Here is a 21,275-nt window from a genome sequence, read left to right on the forward strand (position 1 = left end):
ACTGTCTGCTCCACAATGATCAACACTGTCTGCTCTACACTGTCTGCTCCACACTGTCTGCTCCACACTGTCTGCTCTACACTGATCAACACTGTCTGCTCCACACTGATCAACACTGTCTGCTCCACAATGATCAACACTGTCTGCTCCACAATGATCAACACTGTCTGCTCCACATTGATCAACACTGTCTGCTCCACAATGATCAACACTGTCTGCTCTACACTGATCAACACTGTCTTGTCCACACTGTCTGCTCCACACTGTCTGTTCCACACTGATCTACACTGTCTGCTCCACACTGATCAACACTGTCTGCTCCACACTGTCTGATCAACACTGTCTGCTCCACACTGTCTGCTCTACACTGATCAACACTGTCTGCTCCACACTGATCAACACTGTCTGCTCCACACTGATCAACACTGTCTGCTCTACACTGATCAACACTGTCTGCTCTACACTGATCAACACTGTCTGCTCAAACACTGATCAACACTGTCTGCTCCACACGGATCAACACTGTCTGCTCTACACTGATCAACACTGTCTGCTCTACACTGATCTACACTGTCTGCTCCACACTGATCTACACAGTCTGCTCCACACTGATCTACACTGTCTGCTCTACACTGATCTACACTGTCTGCTCCACACTGATCTACACTGTCTGCTCTACACTGATCAACACTGTCTGCTCAAACACTGATCAACACTGTCTGCTCTACACTGATCTACACTGTCTGCTCCACACGGATCAACACTGTCTGCTCTACACTGATCAACACTGTCTGCTCTACACTGATCTACACTGTCTGCTCCACACTGATCTACACAGTCTGCTCCACACTGATCTACACTGTCTGCTCTACACTGATCTACACTGTCTGCTCCACACTGATCTACACAGTCTGCTCCACACTGATCTACACTGTCTGCTCCACACGGATCAACACTGTCTGCTCTACACTGATCTACACTGTCTGCTCTACACTGATCTACACTGTCTGCTCCACACTGATCTAAACTGTCTGCTCTACACTGATCAACACTGTCTGCTCCACACTGATCAACACTGTCTGCTCTACACTGATCTACACTGTCTGCTCCACACTGATCTACACAGTCTGCTCCACACTGATCTACACTGTCTGCTCCACACGGATCAACACTGTCTGCTCTACACTGATCAACACTGTCTGCTCCACACTGATCTAAACTGTCTGTTCTACACTGATCAACACTGTCTGCTCCACACTGATCAACACTGTCTGCTCCACAATTGTCAACACTGTCTGCTCCACATTGATCTACACTGTCTGCTCTTCACTGATCAACACTGTCTGCTCCACACTGTCTGCTCTACACTGATCAACACTGTCTGCTCCACACTGATCAACACTGTCTGCTCCACACTGATCAACACTGTCTGCTCTACACTGATCAACACTGTCTGCTCTACACTGATCAACACTGTCTGCTCAAACACTGATCAACACTGTCTGCTCCACACGGATCAACACTGTCTGCTCTACACTGATCAACACTGTCTGCTCTACACTGATCTACACTGTCTGCTCCACACTGATCTACACAGTCTGCTCCACACTGATCTACACTGTCTGCTCTACACTGATCTACACTGTCTGCTCCACACTGATCTACACTGTCTGCTCTACACTGATCAACACTGTCTGCTCAAACACTGATCAACACTGTCTGCTCTACACTGATCTACACTGTCTGCTCCACACGGATCAACACTGTCTGCTCTACACTGATCAACACTGTCTGCTCTACACTGATCTACACTGTCTGCTCCACACTGATCTACACAGTCTGCTCCACACTGATCTACACTGTCTGCTCTACACTGATCTACACTGTCTGCTCCACACTGATCTACACAGTCTGCTCCACACTGATCTACACTGTCTGCTCCACACGGATCAACACTGTCTGCTCTACACTGATCTACACTGTCTGCTCTACACTGATCTACACTGTCTGCTCCACACTGATCTAAACTGTCTGCTCTACACTGATCAACACTGTCTGCTCCACACTGATCAACACTGTCTGCTCTACACTGATCTACACTGTCTGCTCCACACTGATCTACACAGTCTGCTCCACACTGATCTACACTGTCTGCTCCACACGGATCAACACTGTCTGCTCTACACTGATCAACACTGTCTGCTCCACACTGATCTAAACTGTCTGTTCTACACTGATCAACACTGTCTGCTCCACACTGATCAACACTGTCTGCTCCACAATTGTCAACACTGTCTGCTCCACATTGATCTACACTGTCTGCTCTTCACTGATCAACACTGTCTGCTCTACACTGTCTGCTCCACACTGATCTACACTGTCTGCTTCACACTGATCTACACTGTCTGCTCTACATTGATCTACACTGTCTGCTCCACACTGATCAACACTGTCTGCTCCACATTGATCTACACTGTCTGCTCTACACTGATCTACACTGTCTGCTCCACATTGATCTACACTGTCTGCTCCACACTGATCTAAACTGTCTGCTCTACACTGATCAACACTGTCTGCTCCACACTGATCAACACTGTCTGCTCTACACTGATCTACACTGTCTGCTCCACACTGATCTACACAGTCTGCTCCACACTGATCTACACTGTCTGCTCCACACGGATCAACACTGTCTGCTCTACACTGATCAACACTGTCTGCTCCACACTGATCTAAACTGTCTGTTCTACACTGATCAACACTGTCTGCTCCACACTGATCAACACTGTCTGCTCCACAATTGTCAACACTGTCTGCTCCACATTGATCTACACTGTCTGCTCTTCACTGATCAACACTGTCTGCTCCACACTGTCTGCTCTACACTGATCAACACTGTCTGCTCCACACTGATCAACACTGTCTGCTCCACACTGATCAACACTGTCTGCTCTACACTGATCAACACTGTCTGCTCTACACTGATCAACACTGTCTGCTCAAACACTGATCAACACTGTCTGCTCCACACGGATCAACACTGTCTGCTCTACACTGATCAACACTGTCTGCTCTACACTGATCTACACTGTCTGCTCCACACTGATCTACACAGTCTGCTCCACACTGATCTACACTGTCTGCTCTACACTGATCTACACTGTCTGCTCCACACTGATCTACACTGTCTGCTCTACACTGATCAACACTGTCTGCTCAAACACTGATCAACACTGTCTGCTCTACACTGATCTACACTGTCTGCTCCACACGGATCAACACTGTCTGCTCTACACTGATCAACACTGTCTGCTCTACACTGATCTACACTGTCTGCTCCACACTGATCTACACAGTCTGCTCCACACTGATCTACACTGTCTGCTCTACACTGATCTACACTGTCTGCTCCACACTGATCTACACAGTCTGCTCCACACTGATCTACACTGTCTGCTCCACACGGATCAACACTGTCTGCTCTACACTGATCTACACTGTCTGCTCTACACTGATCTACACTGTCTGCTCCACACTGATCTAAACTGTCTGCTCTACACTGATCAACACTGTCTGCTCCACACTGATCAACACTGTCTGCTCTACACTGATCTACACTGTCTGCTCCACACTGATCTACACAGTCTGCTCCACACTGATCTACACTGTCTGCTCCACACGGATCAACACTGTCTGCTCTACACTGATCAACACTGTCTGCTCCACACTGATCTAAACTGTCTGTTCTACACTGATCAACACTGTCTGCTCCACACTGATCAACACTGTCTGCTCCACAATTGTCAACACTGTCTGCTCCACATTGATCTACACTGTCTGCTCTTCACTGATCAACACTGTCTGCTCTACACTGTCTGCTCCACACTGATCTACACTGTCTGCTTCACACTGATCTACACTGTCTGCTCTACATTGATCTACACTGTCTGCTCCACACTGATCAACACTGTCTGCTCCACATTGATCTACACTGTCTGCTCTACACTGATCTACACTGTCTGCTCCACATTGATCTACACTGTCTGCTCCACACTGATCTACACTGTCTGCTCCACACTGATCTACACTGTCTGCTCCACACTGATCAACACTGTCTGCTCCACATTGATCTACACTGTCTGCTCCACATTGATCTACACTGTCTGCTCTACACTGATCTACACTATCTGCTCTACACCGATCTACATTGTCTGCTCCACACCGATCCACGCTGTCTGCGCTACACCGATCAACACTGATCCACACTGTCTGATCCACACTGTCTGATCCACACTGTCTGATCCACACTGTCTGATCCACACTGTCAAATCCACACTGATCCACACTGTCTGATCCACACTGTCTGATCCACACTGTCTGATCCACACTGTCTGATCCACACTGTCTGATCCACACTGTCTGATCCACACTGTCTGATCCACACTGTCTGATCCACACCGATCCACAATGTCTGATCCACAATGTCTGATCCACACCGATCCACAATGTCTGATCCACACAGATCCACACTCTGATCCGTACTCTTCTTCTTTTCATAGCTCTTTTCTTTCTACATGAATTTCACATTGGAAAAGCTACACTTTGTTTAAATTGTCTTTCCTTCTTTTTCCCATTTTTTTTCTCTCTCTCGCACCCCCTCCCTCCCTCATTCCTTCTCAGGGACCTTAGTGAGAATGCTATCCAAGCCATTCCCAGGAGAGCTTTCAGAGGGGCCACGGACATCAGGAACCTGTGAGTGACACACACACTCTCACACACTCTCTCTCTCTCTGTCTCTGTCTCTGTCTCTGTCTCTCTCTCTCTCTCTCTCTCTCTCTCTCTCTCATGGAAGCCATTATATGTGTTTTGTGTCTACAGTCAACTGGATAAGAACCACATCACTTGCATCGAGGAGGGGGCCTTCCGTGCTCTGAGAACTCTGGAGGTTCTGTAAGTATTATAGAGAGAGACTGTGTCTGTGTGCAGCTTTCTTCTCCTAAGGAATGTCAACTAATATTATCTCTTTCTCTCTCTATCCCTCTCTCTCTTTCTTTCTTTTCCTTTGCCTCTGTCTTTCCCTCTCTCTCTCTCTCTCTCTCTCTCTCTCTCTCTCTCTCTCTCTCACACTCTCTCTCTATTGCTCTCTCTCTTTCTTTCTTTTCCTTTGCCTCTGTCTTTCCCTCTCTCTCTCTCTCTATCCCTCTCTCTCTCTTTCTTTCTTTTCCTTTACCTCTGTCTTTCCCTCTCTCTCTCTCTCTCTCTCTCTTTCTCTCTTTCCCTCTCTCTCTTTCTCTCTCCCTCTTTCTCTCCCTTTCTCTTTTTCTCTCCCTCTCTCCTCTCTCCCCCTCTCTCTCATTCCCTCTTTCATCCCTCTTTCCCCCCCCCCCCTCTCTCTCTCTCTCTCTCTCTCTCTCTCTCTCTCTCTCTCGGCAGCACATTGAACAACAACAACATAAGCAGCATTCCAGTCTCCAGCTTCAACCACATGCCCAAATTACACACCTTGTGAGTCCCTCTCTGCTCACTACTCAGTAGGACTGTCAGGGAACTCATGACACTTTGGTGCCGATTCAATATGTATTACGATTCTCACCATTCTAGATGTATTGTGATTCTCATGATTCTAGATGTATTGTGATTCTAGATGTATTGTGATTCTAGATGTATTGTGATTCTAGATGTATTGTGATTCTAGATGTATTGTGATTCTCATGATTCTAGATGCATTGTGATTCTAGATGTATTGTGATTCTCATGATTCTAGATGCATTGTGATTCTAGATGTATTGTGATTCTCATGATTCTAGATGCATTGTGATTCTAGATGTATTGCGATTCTCACGATTCTAGATGAATTGTTATTCGATTCTGCAATTTGATTGTGATTTGATGTTCAAACCCAGATAACATGCACTGCCAGGGAACTCATGACACTTAGGTGGCCGACATATCAAATTGCGTGGGGAATGTGTTGTTTGGGGAATGTTTTCCCATTGGGAAGATGTCAGAGAGACATCAGAATAGAATGTTGATGTCTGACCGACGCGTAAACGATGTAGAACTGTAGAATGTAGAACTGTAGAATGTAGAACTGTAGAATGCAGAACTGTAGAATGTAGAACTGTACATCTGTAAGACGTCTTGGCAATGAGCGAACACTGTGTAAACGGCATCTTCCCAATGTACCCGGGAGACATCGAGCCCACGTTGGGCAGACTGTGCTATCTGGGAACATATCGCTCGCTATGCGTCTGCTGCAGAGAGACCAGAGAGCAGGAGAACATTTTGTTTAGATTAGTTTTGGCGCAGCTACAGCCGACTATCACTAGTTAACACTACCTGTTTTTTACAAATCCATACTTGGAGTCAATGTGTATTTACTGTATATAATGTCAAGAATAATATTGTGATATGCAACTATGTTTTTTCCCCATCACTACTACTCAGTGACACAGTTATTGTATAAACAGATCAGGATGAAGATACCCCTACAGGTGCAGATCTAGGATCAGGTCCCCCTTGTCCATGTGATCTAATTCATTATGATCTTGAAGGGAAAACTGATTGTAGACCAGTACTCCTACTCTGAGATGCTATAAGAATACGGACTTTGGTCACCCTTTCCGAAACTTATCCATTAGGGTGAAAACACAAAACTGACCTAAGATCAGTGTGGAAGAGTCTGAGTCTGACAGGCCACACATAGCCAACCAGCTCTCACAGTCTCATGTCAGAATTACACCTTCATCCATGTTTCCCAAACGTCACATTTCAAAGTGTTTAAGCTTAAGTTCAGGTATTAACTCTGAATATTTAAGGTAAGGGTTGTGTTCAGGCATTAATTCCAAATTCTTAAAGATGCAATATGCAGAAATCGCTCCGCCATTTCCTGGTTGCTAATGCCTAATGTATGTGATTTTAAATAAGCAAGTATATTGTATTTTCAGCTGTTTGAAGCTAAACCAAAAGTAAATGACGCAAACATGTAATTTAGGCACGGGAAGCATAGAAGTAGTGCACATAGAACAGATCTACTGCTCCTTGGACTTGTTTCAATAACAATGTCTATGTGAATTTGGTCGGGGCACCCAAAAAGTGACATATTGCAGCTTTAAGGGCGTTAACTCTGAATGTTTCAGGTTTGAGATGGGCTCAAAACTAAAATATCAAGAACAACGTTCTATCAGTGGATTTGAACATGCAACCGTTGGAATCAGAGGCAGATGCCTACTGAAATGTGTCTGAGCCAACCGCTAGTGAGAAACACACTTCAGATACACACATCTTGTATGAATGCCTCTGTACCCATTAAACCAGTCAATCAGAGATGTAGCGCTGTCTCAGAAAAGGCCCAGCCTCTTGGGGGGGACCCAAACCCCCAGGCCCATTCTCAGGAGACTTGGTCCCCTTCCACCCACCACAGAAGGGTTGTGGGGGATTTGCTGGGACTTCAAGGCACCAAGCTCCTGTCAACAAACTGTCCAACGACAGACGCCCCTGGAAATCAAACTGTTAAGCCCCTGAAAATCACACACACACACACACACACACACACACACACACACACACACACACACACACACACACACACACACACACACACACACACACACACACACACACAACTAGAATCCCCTCCATTGTTAAAGCTGAGAGTTAGGGTTAGAGTATAGGGCTACAACAGTATGGGGGAAACTGGTTCAGACAGTGCGTGTGTGTGTGCAGATGATGGTTTGGAGTGAGAGTCTCAGTGAGAGATGGGTAAGGGATCCCCCCTCCTCTCCCTCTCTCTCCAAGTGGTTACCCTCTACACCAACCTTTCTGTGTTTTTCAGAGGGTTGGGAAAGCACAATACACATTTCCTTTGACATCCTGGTACATTGGACAATAAACCTCCTTCTTCCTCTCCCTCCAGTCGTCTCCACTCTAACAGTCTGAGGTGTGACTGTCACCTGTCCTGGCTGTCTCCCTGGCTGAGACAGAGGCCCACCCTGGGTCTGTACACACAGTGCAGCTCCCCTCCAACCCTCAGGGGACTCAACCTGGCTGAACTGCAGAAGAACGAGTTCACCTGCTCAGGTAAGGCAGGGGTCAGAGGATAGAGTTTACCTGTAGAGTTCACCTGCTCAGGTAAGGCAGGGGTCAGAGGATAGAGTTTACCTGTAGAGGTCACCTTCACAGGTAAGGCAGGGGTCAGAGGATAGAGTTTACCTGTAGAGGTCACCTGCTCAGGTGAGACAGGGGTCAGAGGTTAGAGTGTAAAGTTTACCTTTAGAGGTCACCTGCTCAGGTAAGGCAGGGGTCAGAGGATAGAGTTTACCTGTAGAGGTCACCTGCTCAGGTAAGACAGGGGTCAGAGGTTAGAGTGTAAAGTGTATCTGTAGAGGTCACCTGCTCAGGTAAGTCAGAGGTTAGAGGGTAGAGTTTACCTGTAGAGGTCACCTGCTCAGGTAAGTCAGAGGTTAGAGGGTAGAGTTTACCTGTAGAGGTCACCTGCTCAGGTAAGTCAGAGGTTAGAGGGTAGAGTTTACCTGTAGAGGTCACCTGCTCAGGTAAGACAGAGGTTAGAGGGTAGAGTTTACCTGTAGAGGTCACCTGCTCAGGTAAGACAGAGGTCAGAGGTTAGAGGGTAGAGTTTACCTGTAGAGGTCCCCTGCTCAGGTAAGACAGAGGTTAGAGTTCACCAGCTGAGATACAGCACTAGATTTTGTGTGGAGCCTTTCTATGCCATGTCCTTCCCTTGGTATGACTTTTATTTACTGTCCAGAAATCACCTGGTATTTACATAGCAACTAATAATCATACAATAATACACAATAATCACTCTCTCTCATTCTAAACTCTCTCTCTCTTTTTCTCTTCCTCGCTCGCGCTCTCTCGCTCTCTCCCTTTGTCTTTCTCTCTCTTTCTCTCACTCTCTCTCTCCAGGTCAGAGTGACAGTGCATTTGTCCAGCCGTGTAGCCTGGCGTCTGGCTCCTGTCCTCCCATGTGTTCCTGTAGTAACAACATCGTAGACTGTAGAGGCAAGGGCCTCACTGCCATACCTGCTCACCTGCCTGAAGCCATGACTGAGATGTGAGTCCTGCACGCGGTCAGCATGACCACACACGGTCAACAAGACCACAAAGCTTTAACTATGGTTTATAAGGTACGAGGTTGCCATACCTGCTCACCCCCTCGAAGCCATGAGTGAGATCTGAGACCGTCGACATGGTCAGTTCATGCTCATCACCACACCGGGTCAATTTACTTACTGGTGTTTTGTATTGATTTATTTGAATTATTCATTTAACCTTCATTTAAGCAGGAAATCCCATTGAGACCAATGTCTATTCTGCATCACAAAAACAGCCAAAACAGTAGGGTCATTGAGACATCACACACCATACAGAATAACCGCACCATATAGAATAACCGCACCATACAGAATAACCACACCATACAGAATAACCGCACCATACAGAATAACCACACCATACAGAATAACCGCACCATACAGAATAACTGCACCATACAGAATAACCGCACCATACAGAATAACCACACCATACAGAATAACCACACCATATAGAATAACCACACCATACAGAATAACTGCACCATATAGAATAACCGCACCATACAGAATAACCGCACCATACAGAATAACCACATCATACAGAATAACCACACCATACAGAATAACCGCACCATACAGAATAACCACACCATACAGAATAACCACACCATACAGAATAACCACACCATACAGAATAACCTCACCATACAAAATAACCACATCATACAGAATAACCACACCATACAGAATAACCACACCATACAGAATAACCTCACCATACAGAATAACCTCACCATACAGAATAACCACACCATACAGAATAACCACACCATACAGAATAACCGCACCATACAGAATAACCACACCATACAGAATAACCACACCATACAGAATAACCACACCATACAGAATAACCGCACCATACAGAATAACCACACCATACAGAATAACCGCACCATACAGAATAACTGCACCATACAGAATAACCGCACCATACAGAATAACCACACCATACAGAATAACCACACCATATAGAATAACCACACCATACAGAATAACTGCACCATATAGAATAACCGCACCATACAGAATAACCGCACCATACAGAATAACCACATCATACAGAATAACCACACCATACAGAATAACCGCACCATACAGAATAACCACACCATACAGAATAACCACACCATATAGAATAACCACACCATACAGAATAACTGCACCATATAGAATAACCGCACCATACAGAATAACCGCACCATACAGAATAACCACATCATACAGAATAACCACACCATACAGAATAACCGCACCATACAGAATAACCACACCATACAGAATAACCACACCATACAGAATAACCACACCATACAGAATAACCTCACCATACAAAATAACCACATCATACAGAATAACCACACCATACAGAATAACCACACCATACAGAATAACCTCACCATACAGAATAACCTCACCATACAGAATAACCACACCATACAGAATAACCACACCATACAGAATAACCGCACCATACAGAATAACCGCACCATACAGAATAACCACACCATACAGAATAACCACACCATACAGAATAACCACACCATACAGAATAACTGCACCATACAGAATAACCGCACCATACAGAATAACTGCACCATATAGAATAACTGCACCATATAGAATAACTGCACCATATAGAATAACCGCACCATACAGAATAACCGCACCATACAGAATAACCACACCATACAGAATAACCACACCATACAGAATAACCACACCATATAGAATAACCACACCATACAGAATAACCACACCATACAGAATAACCACACCATACAGAATAACCACACCATACAGAATAACCGCACCATATAGAATAACCGCACCATACAGAATAACCACACCATACAGAATAACCACACCATACAGAATAACCGCACCATACAGAATAACCGCACCATACAGAATAACCGCACCATATAGAATAACTTCACCATATAGAATCACTGCACCATATAGAGTAACCACACCACACAGAATAACCGCACCATACAGAATAACTGCACCATATAGAATAACTGCACCATATAGAATAACTGCACCATATAGAATAACCGCACCATACAGAATAACCGCACCATACAGAATAACCGCACCATACAGAATAACCGCACCATACAGAATAACCACACCATACAGAATAACCACACCATATAGAATAACCACACCATACAGAATAACCACACCATACAGAATAACCACACCATACAGAATAACCGCACCATATAGAATAACCGCACCATACAGAATAACCACACCATACAGAATAACCACACCATACAGAATAACCGCACCATACAGAATAACCGCACCATACAGAATAACCGCACCATATAGAATAACTTCACCATATAGAATCACTGCACCATATAGAGTAACCACACCACACAGAATAACCACACCAATATAGAATAACTACACCACATAGAATAACCGCACCATGTAGAATAACTGCACCATATAGAATAACCACACCATACAGAATAACCTCACCAATATAGAATAACCATGCCATGTAGAATAACCGCACCATGTAGAATAACTGCACCATATAGAATAACTACACCATAAAGAATAGCCACACCATGTAGAATAAATCCACCATGTAGAATAACCACACCATGTAGAATAACCACACCATGTAGAATAACCACACCACGTAGAATAACCACACCACATAGAATAACCACACCATATAGAATAACCACACCACTTGGAAAACCACACCACGTAGAATAACCACACCATATAGAATAACCGCACCATACAGAATAACCGCACCATACAGAATAACCACACCATACAGAATAACCACACCATACAGAATAACCACACCATACAGAATAACCACACCATACAGAATAACCACACCATACAGAATAACCACACCATACAGAATAACTGCACCATACAGAATAACCGCACCATACAGAATAACTGCACCATATAGAATAACTGCACCATATAGAATAACTGCACCATATAGAATAACCGCACCATACAGAATAACCGCACCATACAGAATAACCACACCATACAGAATAACCACACCATACAGAATAACCACACCATATAGAATAACCACACCATACAGAATAACCACACCATACAGAATAACCACACCATACAGAATAACCACACCATACAGAATAACCGCACCATATAGAATAACCGCACCATACAGAATAACCACACCATACAGAATAACCGCACCATACAGAATAACCGCACCATACAGAATAACCGCACCATATAGAATAACTTCACCATATAGAATCACTGCACCATATAGAGTAACCACACCACACAGAATAACCACACCAATATAGAATAACTACACCACATAGAATAACCGCACCATGTAGAATAACTGCACCATATAGAATAACCACACCATACAGAATAACCTCACCAATATAGAATAACCATGCCATGTAGAATAACCGCACCATGTAGAATAACTGCACCATATAGAATAACTACACCATAAAGAATAGCCACACCATGTAGAATAAATCCACCATGTAGAATAACCACACCACGTAGAATAACCACACCACGTAGAATAACCACACCATATAGAATAACCACACCACTTGGAAAACCACACCACGTAGAATAACCACACCATATAGAATAACCACACCATGTAGAATAACCACACCATGTAGAATAACCACACCACGTAGAATAACCACACCACGTAGAATAACCACAACATACAGAATAACCACACCATGTAGAATAACCACACCATGTAGAATAACCACACCATGTAGAATAACCACACCACGTAGAATAACCACAACACGTAGAATAACCACAACATACAGAATAACCACACCATGTAGAATAACTACACCACATAGAATAACCACACCACGTAGAATAACCACACCACATATGACCATTCATACTGTTCATGGGCCATATAAATACTGTATAATCATCATGATTGTCATTGCATACTAATATGGTGGCCCGCTGACCAATAAGATATCTCTGTGTGTCATTGGATATCCTGTATTAATATATGTATATGCTACAGTTTATCCAATCAGATGAATATGTGGCCATCTGACCAGTAAGAGTTGTGTGTGTGTGTATCATTAATGCATCAGAGCTGCTCTAGAAAGGATATTTCTATTCCCTGACAGCAGCTTACCACATCGCCCCTCCACACCGACCATGTCCATATATGGACACTTAACCCTAGACTTTTACACAGGCTCATCTCTCAGCTTAACATCTCCCTGGGTTTAACCTCTTAGACCTGAAGGACACACACATGCACAATTACACACACACACACACACACACACACACACACACACACACACACACACACACACACACACACACACACACTCAGACAGGAGGGAGAGAAAAAGAGAGAGATGGTGAGAGGAGGATGAGGAAATAGTAGAATGTGTTTGAGGTTAGAGAGAGAAAGAGGGACTTTCTCAGAAGAATAACAGACAGAAGGAGAGACAGACAGAAGGAGAGAGAGAGAGAGAGAGAGACAGGAGCGAGACAGACAGAAGGAGAGAGAGACAGACAGGAGGAGAGAGAGACAGACAGGAGGAGAGAGAGACAGACAGGAGGAGAGAGAGACAGACAGGAGGAGAGAGAGACAGACAGGAGGAGAGAGAGACAGACAGGAGGAGAGAGACAGACAGAAGGAGAGAGAGACAGACAGAAGGAGAGAGAGACAGACAGACAGGAGAGAGACAGACAGACAGGAGAGAGACAGACAGGAGAGAGACAGACAGAAGCAGAGAGAGACAGACAGAAGGAGAGAGAGACAGACAGGAGAAACAGATAGACAGAAGGAGAGAGAGACAGACAGACAGAAGGAGAGAGAGACAGACAGGAGAAACAGATAGACAGAAGGAGAGAGAGACAGACAGACAGAAGGAGAGAGAGACAGACAGGAGAGACAGATAGACAGAAGGAGAGAGAGAGAGAGAGAGAGACAGAAGGAGAGAGAGACAGACAGAAGGAGAGACAGACAGACAGAAGGAGAGAGAGACAGACAGAAGGGGAGAGAGACAGACAGAAGGGGAGAGAGACAGACAGAAGGGGAGAGAGACAGACAGAAGGGGAGAGAGACAGACAGAAGGAGAGAGAGACAGACAGGAGAGAGACAGACAGAAGCAGAGAGAGACAGACAGAAGGAGAGAGAAACAGACAGAAGGAGAGAGAGACAGACAGAAGGAGAGACAGATAGACAGAAGGAGAGAGAGCGAGACAGACAGAAGGAGAGAGAGACAGACAGAAGGAGAGAGAGACAGACAGGAGAGACAGATAGAGAGAGACAGACAGAAGGAGATAGAGACAGACAAACAGAAGGAGAGACAGACAAACAGAAGGAGAGACAGATAGACAGAAGGAGAGAGAGAGAGACAGACAGAAGGAGAGAGAGAGAGACAGACAGAAGGAGAGAGAGACAGACAGAGGGGTTAGTAGTTTAATGCTGCAGTCTGAGTGGTTTGGCAGTTTAACAGGTGAGCATTCCCCTGGTCAGCTAACGGCTCCAGTCACACAAATATGTCAAACTGTGTCTGATACCCTCAACATTTCCTGTCTCTCACACACACAAAACACACACATACTTACACACACACACACACAGAGAAAGAGAGACTAACCTACGTTTCTCCTATATCTTACATGGGTGTAATTTGAATGAATCTCATTGCCAATGGGTCTCTCCCCCTCCCTTCTCCTCCCCTCTGTCTCCCGCCATCTCTCTTCTTTCCTCCCCTCACTCTCTCCCTTTTCCTCCCCTCACTCTCTCCCTTTTCCTTCCCTCACTCTCTCCCTTTTCCTTCCCTCACTCTCTCCCTTTTCCTTCCCTCACTCTCTCCCTTTTCCTCCCCTCACTCTCTCCCTTTTCCTCCCCTCACTCTCTCCCTTTTCCTCCCCTCACTCTCTCCCTTTTCCTCCCCTCAATCTCTCCCTTTTCCTCCCCTCACTCTCTCCCTTTTCCTTCCCTCACTCTCTCCCTTTTCCTTCCCTCACTCTCTCCCTTTTCCTTCCCTCACTCTCTCCCTTTTCCTTCCCTCACTCTCTCCCTTTTCCTTCCCTCACTCTCTCCCTTTTCCTCCCCTCACTCTCTCCCTTTTCCTTCCCTCACTCTCTCCCTTTTCCTTCCCTCACTCTCTCCCTTTTCCTCCCCTCACTCTCTCCCTTTTCCTCCCCTCACTCTCTCCCTTTTCCTCCCCTCACTCTCTCCCTTTTCCTTCCCTCACTCTCTCCCTTTTCCTTCCCTCACTCTCTCCCTTTTCCTTCCCTCCTTCTCTCCCTCCTAGTCGTCTGGAGCAGAATGGCATCAAGTCAGTTCCTCCTGGGGCCTTCACCTCCTACAAGAAGCTGCGCAGAATGTAACTAGTCAACCCCCTTTACTTAACATATACCAACGACCTTCCTTGTGCCTCATCTGAAACTCAAGCTGCTATGTTTACAGATGATACTGCAATGTATACAACAAGACAATCGGTTCAACAGGTACAGCAAGTTCTACAAGTAGATCTGGGAAATATCAGGGATTGGGTTTGCCAGAACAAATTTGTTTTGCACACCAAGAAACCTATGGTTATGTTGGTCTGTTCCATCAGGAAAAGGCCAACACAGCATGGGATGCAATTAAGTATGGGGGAGTACAAATTGAGGAAGTGGTAGAAACCAACTGAGGGGTGCAGCTAGACAACTGCTTATCGTGGTCGTCTCAAATAGCTCATCTATGTAAAAATGTCAAATAAAACTGCATGCATGATCAGAAGGATATAATATTTACTGGGAAAGATTCTTAAGAAAACAGCCCAAGCATTAATTGGGAGTCAGGTAAACTACTGTTCTGTGGTCAAACAACTCAAGCATTAATTGGGAGTCAGGTAAACTACTGTTCTGTGGTCAAACAACTCAAGCATTAATTGGGAGTCAGGTAATCTACTGTTCTGTGGTCAAACAACCCAAGCATTAATTGGGAGTCAGGTAATCTACTGTTCTGTGGTCAAACAACCCAAGCATTAATTGGGAGTCAGGTGAACTACTGTTCTGTGGTCAAACAACCCAAGCATTAATTGGGAGTCAGGTAAACTACTGTTCTGTGGTCAAACAACCCAAGCATTAATTGGGAGTCAGGTAAACTACTGTTCTGTGGTCAAACAACCCAAGCATTAATTGGGAGTCAGGTAAACTACTGTTCTGTGGTCAAACAACCCAAGCATTAATTGGGAGTCAGGTAAACTACTGTTCTGTGGTCAAACAACCCAAGCATTAATTGGGAGTCAGGTGAACTACTGTTCTGTGGTCAAACAACCCAAGCATTAATTGGGAGTCAGGTAAACTACTGTTCTGTGGTCAAACAACCCAAGCATTAATTGGGAGTCAGGTAATCTACTGTTCTGTGGTCAAACAACCCAAGCATTAATTGGGAGTCAGGTGAACTACTGTTCTGTGGTCAAACAACCCAAGCATTAATTGGGAGTCAGGTAAACTACTGTTCTGTGGTCAAACAACCCAAGCATTAATTGGGAGTCAGGTGAACTACTGTTCTGTGGTCAAACAACCCAAGCATTAATTGGGAGTCAGGTAAACTACTGTTCTGTGGTCAAACAACCCAAGCATTAATTGGGAGTCAGGTAAACTACTGTTCTGTGGTCAAACAACCCAAGCATTAATTGGGAGTCAGGTAAACTACTGTTCTGTGGTCAAACAACCCAAGCATTAATTGGTAGTCAGGTGAACTACTGTTCTGTGGTCTGGGGAAATGCATCAGCATGTGAAGTTAGGAGGCTGCAGATTGAACAGAACAAAGCAGCAAGGATTGTTTTAAGGTGGAGATGTGGTTCTTCTGTTGGAGTCATGATCAACGCTCTTGGTTGGTCATTAAGCAACAAGATAAGTGAAGAAGAAAAAAACGTGCTTGTTTATTTCACAATGTCCACCATTTAAAACAGCCAAACTCTCTTCAGTTGGTAAGAGACAGACATTCAGTCAATACGAGGAATAGATTGGCCACCATTTAAAACAGCCAAACTCTCTTCAGTTGGTAAGAGACAGACATTCAGTCAATACGAGGAATAGATTGGCCACCATTTAAAACAGCCAAACTCTCTTCAGTTGGTAAGAGACAGACATTCAGTCAATACTAGGAATAGATTGGCCACCATTTAAAACAGCCAAACTCTCTTCAGTTGGTAAGAGACAGACATTCAGTCAATACGAGGAATAGATTGTCCACCATTTAAAACAGCCAAACTCTCTTCAGTTGGTAAGAGACAGACATTCAGTCAATACTAGGAATAGATTGGCCACCATTTAAAACAGCCAAACTCTCTTCAGTTGGTAAGAGACAGACATTCAGTCAATACGAGGAATAGATTGGCCACCATTTAAAACAGCCAAACTCTCTTCAGTTGGTAAGAGACAGACATTCAGTCAATACGAGGAATAGATTGGCCACCATTTAAAACAGCCAAACTCTCTTCAGTTGGTAAGAGACAGACATTCAGTCAATACGAGGAATAGATTGGCCACCATTTAAAACAGACAAACTCTCTTCAGTTGGTAAGAGACAGACATTCAGTCAATACGAGGAATAGATTGTCCCCCATCTATGTGTTTTCCAGACAGAAAAGACAAATAGGCTAAATAACATTTTATTTAGTACAATAAAGAAATATAATACTTTATCTGTGCAAACCAGAAGCCTTTCAATATATAAAATCAAGTAATACTTTAGAACCATTTAAATATAATAATTTGGAAGGTTGTGCAGGACTATGGTTGACTATGGTCGTCTTTTTGTATGTGAAAATGTGATCCTATTATTTATTTATTTTACGTTTAAGGACTCTTAGATTAGTCCTAATGAGCACTAAAAGATATCCTAATAAAATCAAATACAACTCCTGACCTTCCACCTTTGACCTCTACACACACCCCCCTAACCCCGTCTCCTACCCTCTTACCCTACAGAGTGATTATATACAGTAAGAATCTTATCTGTTATCTGCTACTGGTTTTTGGAGCCCTTTAGTTGAACTCTCTGTGAGCCAGGGCGAGGGGGGGTTTAAGGCAGGATGAGGGGTAGGAAGTGGAGGGTTAGTGTGTGTGTGTGTGTGTGTGTGTGTGTGTGTGTGTGTGTGTGTGTGTGTGTGTGTGTGTGTGTGTGTGTGTGTGTGTGTGTGTGTGCACACGTTTGAATTTCATCATTCTGTTAAAGTACCTTAACACACACACTGGGGGAGTTTAAACACTTGATCGATGTAGATATCATAGAAGAGTGTAATTGTCTTTGGGACAGCTGTTTGTAGTCAAGACTTTAGTGTTTTTTACGTGGAATGTTTTTGTTGTACTGTATGTGTTTACAGTTTGGTTTAATGTTGTGTTAGTGTCTAAGTTGTTTTGTCTGAAACGCTGTTCCCCCTGCTGCTATTGGACCAGGTCTCTCTTGGAAAAGAGATGTTATCTCAATGAGAAAAAACCTGTATATATAAAGTTTTTTTTTTAAAGAAAGAAAAAATGCCATCTAATCCAGGAGAGGGTTTGGACCTCTGCGGCCCAACACAGGAGCTCTTCTGTGGGCTAGAACCCAGGAGACCTCCCCTTAGTCTGGTCCTCTTGTGGTTTTTCTCTTCTGCATGGTTTATATCAGCTCCCCAAGGTTGTAGGATGCATTTACAGTGTCTGCTGCATCCCAAATGAGAAATGGCATCCTATTCTCTATATAGGGCACTACTTTGACCAGACTCCTATTTGGCCTGGTCATAAGTAGTGCACTATATAGTGAATAGTGGCCTGGTCCAAGGTAGTGCACTATATAGTGAATAGTGTGCCATTTAGGAAGCAGACCCCTAAAGGAGATGTCATTAAGTGGCGACGTCAGAGAGAGTGTGAGGTCAAAGGTCATGGTTCTCACTGTAACACTGTTGTTGTTCCTTCTTTCCAGAGATTTGAGTAACAATCAGATATCAGAGATTGCTCCCGATGTTTTCCAAGGCCTGAGAGCCCTCAACTCGCTGTGAGTCTGTTTGCATCAGTGTGTGTCTGTGTGTCGCCATCAGTGTGTGTGTCTGTGTGTCGCCATCAGTGTGTGTCTGTGTGTCGCCATCAGTGTGTGTCTGTGTGTCGCCATCAGTGTGCGTGTCGCCATCAGTGTGTGTGTAGCCATTAGTGTCTGTGTGTCGCCATCAGTTTGTGTCTCGCCATCAGTGTGTGTCTGTGTGTCGCCATCAGTGTGTGTGTCGCCATCAGTGTGTGTGTTTGTCGCCATCAGTGTGTGTGTGTGTCGCCATCAGTGTGTGTGTCTGTGTGTGTGTTTCGCCATCAGTGGGTGTGTCTGTCTTTCTCTCTTTATGTCTGTGTATCTGTCAGTCTGTGTGTCTGCCAGTCTGTGTGTACTAACGTATGTGTTGACATGTCTCTGTCTGTGTTATACACATCTGTAGCAAATACATGATCATGAGGGAGTGTGTGTGTACATATCATTGTGAATAATGTATAGGGTTTATATAGAGTTAAACAGACAGTCCTTATTTTATGTGTCCTACTGAATCAGCCTCAATGGGAGGTCTGGGAGACAGTGTGTGTGTTTGTTTTCTGTGGGGGTCCAGGGGAGGAGGAGGGGTTGGTAGTTGGTAAGTGTCCCCTTAGGGGATAGCCCTGTCTGGGATGAATGGGACCGTGCCGTGCCTTTTAGTCTGGGTGTGTTCCAGTTCCCTCTTATGAGTGATATGAGCCAGATGGGGCAACAGAATCCTGAGCTCCATGTTGTCTAGTATTGTCATGGTGTTACTGGTATAGTACTCAGTCTTATTCTATAAGGTCTCTTCAGGGTTATGTATGGTAATATTGTCATGGTGTTACTGGTATAGTACTCAGTCTTATTCTATATGGTCTCTACAGGGTTCTGTATGGTAATATTGTCATGGTGTTACTGGTATAGTACTCAGTCTTATTCTATAAGGTCTCTACAGGGTTCTGTATGGTAATATTGTCATGGTGTTACTGGTATAGTACTCAGTCTTATTCTATATAGTCTCTACAGGGTTCTGTATGGTAATATTGTCATAGTGTTACTGGTATAGTACTGAGTCATATTCTATATGGTCTCTACAGGGTTCTATATGGTAATAAGATCACAGATCTCCCCAGAGGACTGTTTGAGGGTCTTGGCTCTCTAGAACTGCTGTAAGTACAATTCTGTCTACTTCCTAGATCATACCCTATTCCCTATGTAGTGCACTGTACTGTCTACTTCCTAGATCATACCCTATTCCCTATGTGGTGCACTGTACTGTTTACTTCCTAAATCATACCCTATGTAGTGCACTATACTGTCTACTTCCTAAATCATACCCTATGTAGTGCACTGTACTGTCTATTTCCTAAATCATACCCTATTCCCTGTGTAGTGCACAACACTGTCTACTTCCTAAATCATACCCTATGTAGTGCACTGTACTGTCTACTTCCAAAATCATTCCCTATGTAGTGCACAATACTGTCTACTTCCTAAATCATACCATATAGTGCACTGTACTGTCTACTTCCTAAATCATACCCTATGTAGTGCACAAAACTGTCTACTTCCAAAATCATTCCCTATTCCCTATGTAGTGAACTGTACTGTCTACTTCCTAGATCATACCCTATCCCCTGTGTAGTGAACTGTACTGTCTACTTCCTAAATCATACCCTATTCCCTATGTAGTGCACAAAACTGTCTACTTCCTAAATCATACCCTATCCCCTATGTAGTGAACTGTACTGTCTACATCCTAGATCATACCCTATTCCCTGTGTAGTGCACTATCCTAAATCACACCATATTCCCTATGTAGTGCACTGTACTATCTACTTCCTAAATCATACCATATTTCCTATGTAGTGCACTGTACTGTCTACTTCCTAAATCATACCCCATTCCCTATGTAGTGCACTGTACTGTCTACTTCCTAAATCATACCCTATTCCCTGTGTAGTACACTATACTGTCTACTTCCTAGATCATACCCTATTCCCTATGTATTTCACTGTACTGTCTACTTCCTAAATCATACCCTATGTATTGCACTATACTGTCTACTTCCTTGATCATACCCTATTCCCTATGTAGTGCACTGTACTGTCTACTTCCTA

The 21,275-nt window shown here is 44.2% G+C and overlaps 1 protein-coding gene across 1 annotated transcript in view; it reads left to right on the forward strand.

Annotated features, from left to right (window-relative positions):
* Positions 1 to 21,275, forward strand: part of LOC110485616 (slit homolog 1 protein) — a 125,224-nt gene that overhangs the window by 60,747 nt on the left and 43,202 nt on the right. The window contains exons 5-12 of the mRNA XM_036940093.1: positions 4,681 to 4,752; positions 4,879 to 4,950; positions 5,434 to 5,505; positions 7,916 to 8,079; positions 8,929 to 9,076; positions 15,440 to 15,511; positions 19,084 to 19,155; positions 20,253 to 20,324. Coding sequence (XP_036795988.1) covers positions 4,681 to 4,752; positions 4,879 to 4,950; positions 5,434 to 5,505; positions 7,916 to 8,079; positions 8,929 to 9,076; positions 15,440 to 15,511; positions 19,084 to 19,155; positions 20,253 to 20,324 — 744 coding nt within the window. The remainder of the gene's footprint in view (positions 1 to 4,680; positions 4,753 to 4,878; positions 4,951 to 5,433; positions 5,506 to 7,915; positions 8,080 to 8,928; positions 9,077 to 15,439; positions 15,512 to 19,083; positions 19,156 to 20,252; positions 20,325 to 21,275) is intronic.

The sequence above is a fragment of the Oncorhynchus mykiss genome, chromosome 13, assembly GCF_013265735.2.
Source record: "Oncorhynchus mykiss isolate Arlee chromosome 13, USDA_OmykA_1.1, whole genome shotgun sequence".
NCBI lineage: Eukaryota > Metazoa > Chordata > Actinopteri > Salmoniformes > Salmonidae > Oncorhynchus > Oncorhynchus mykiss.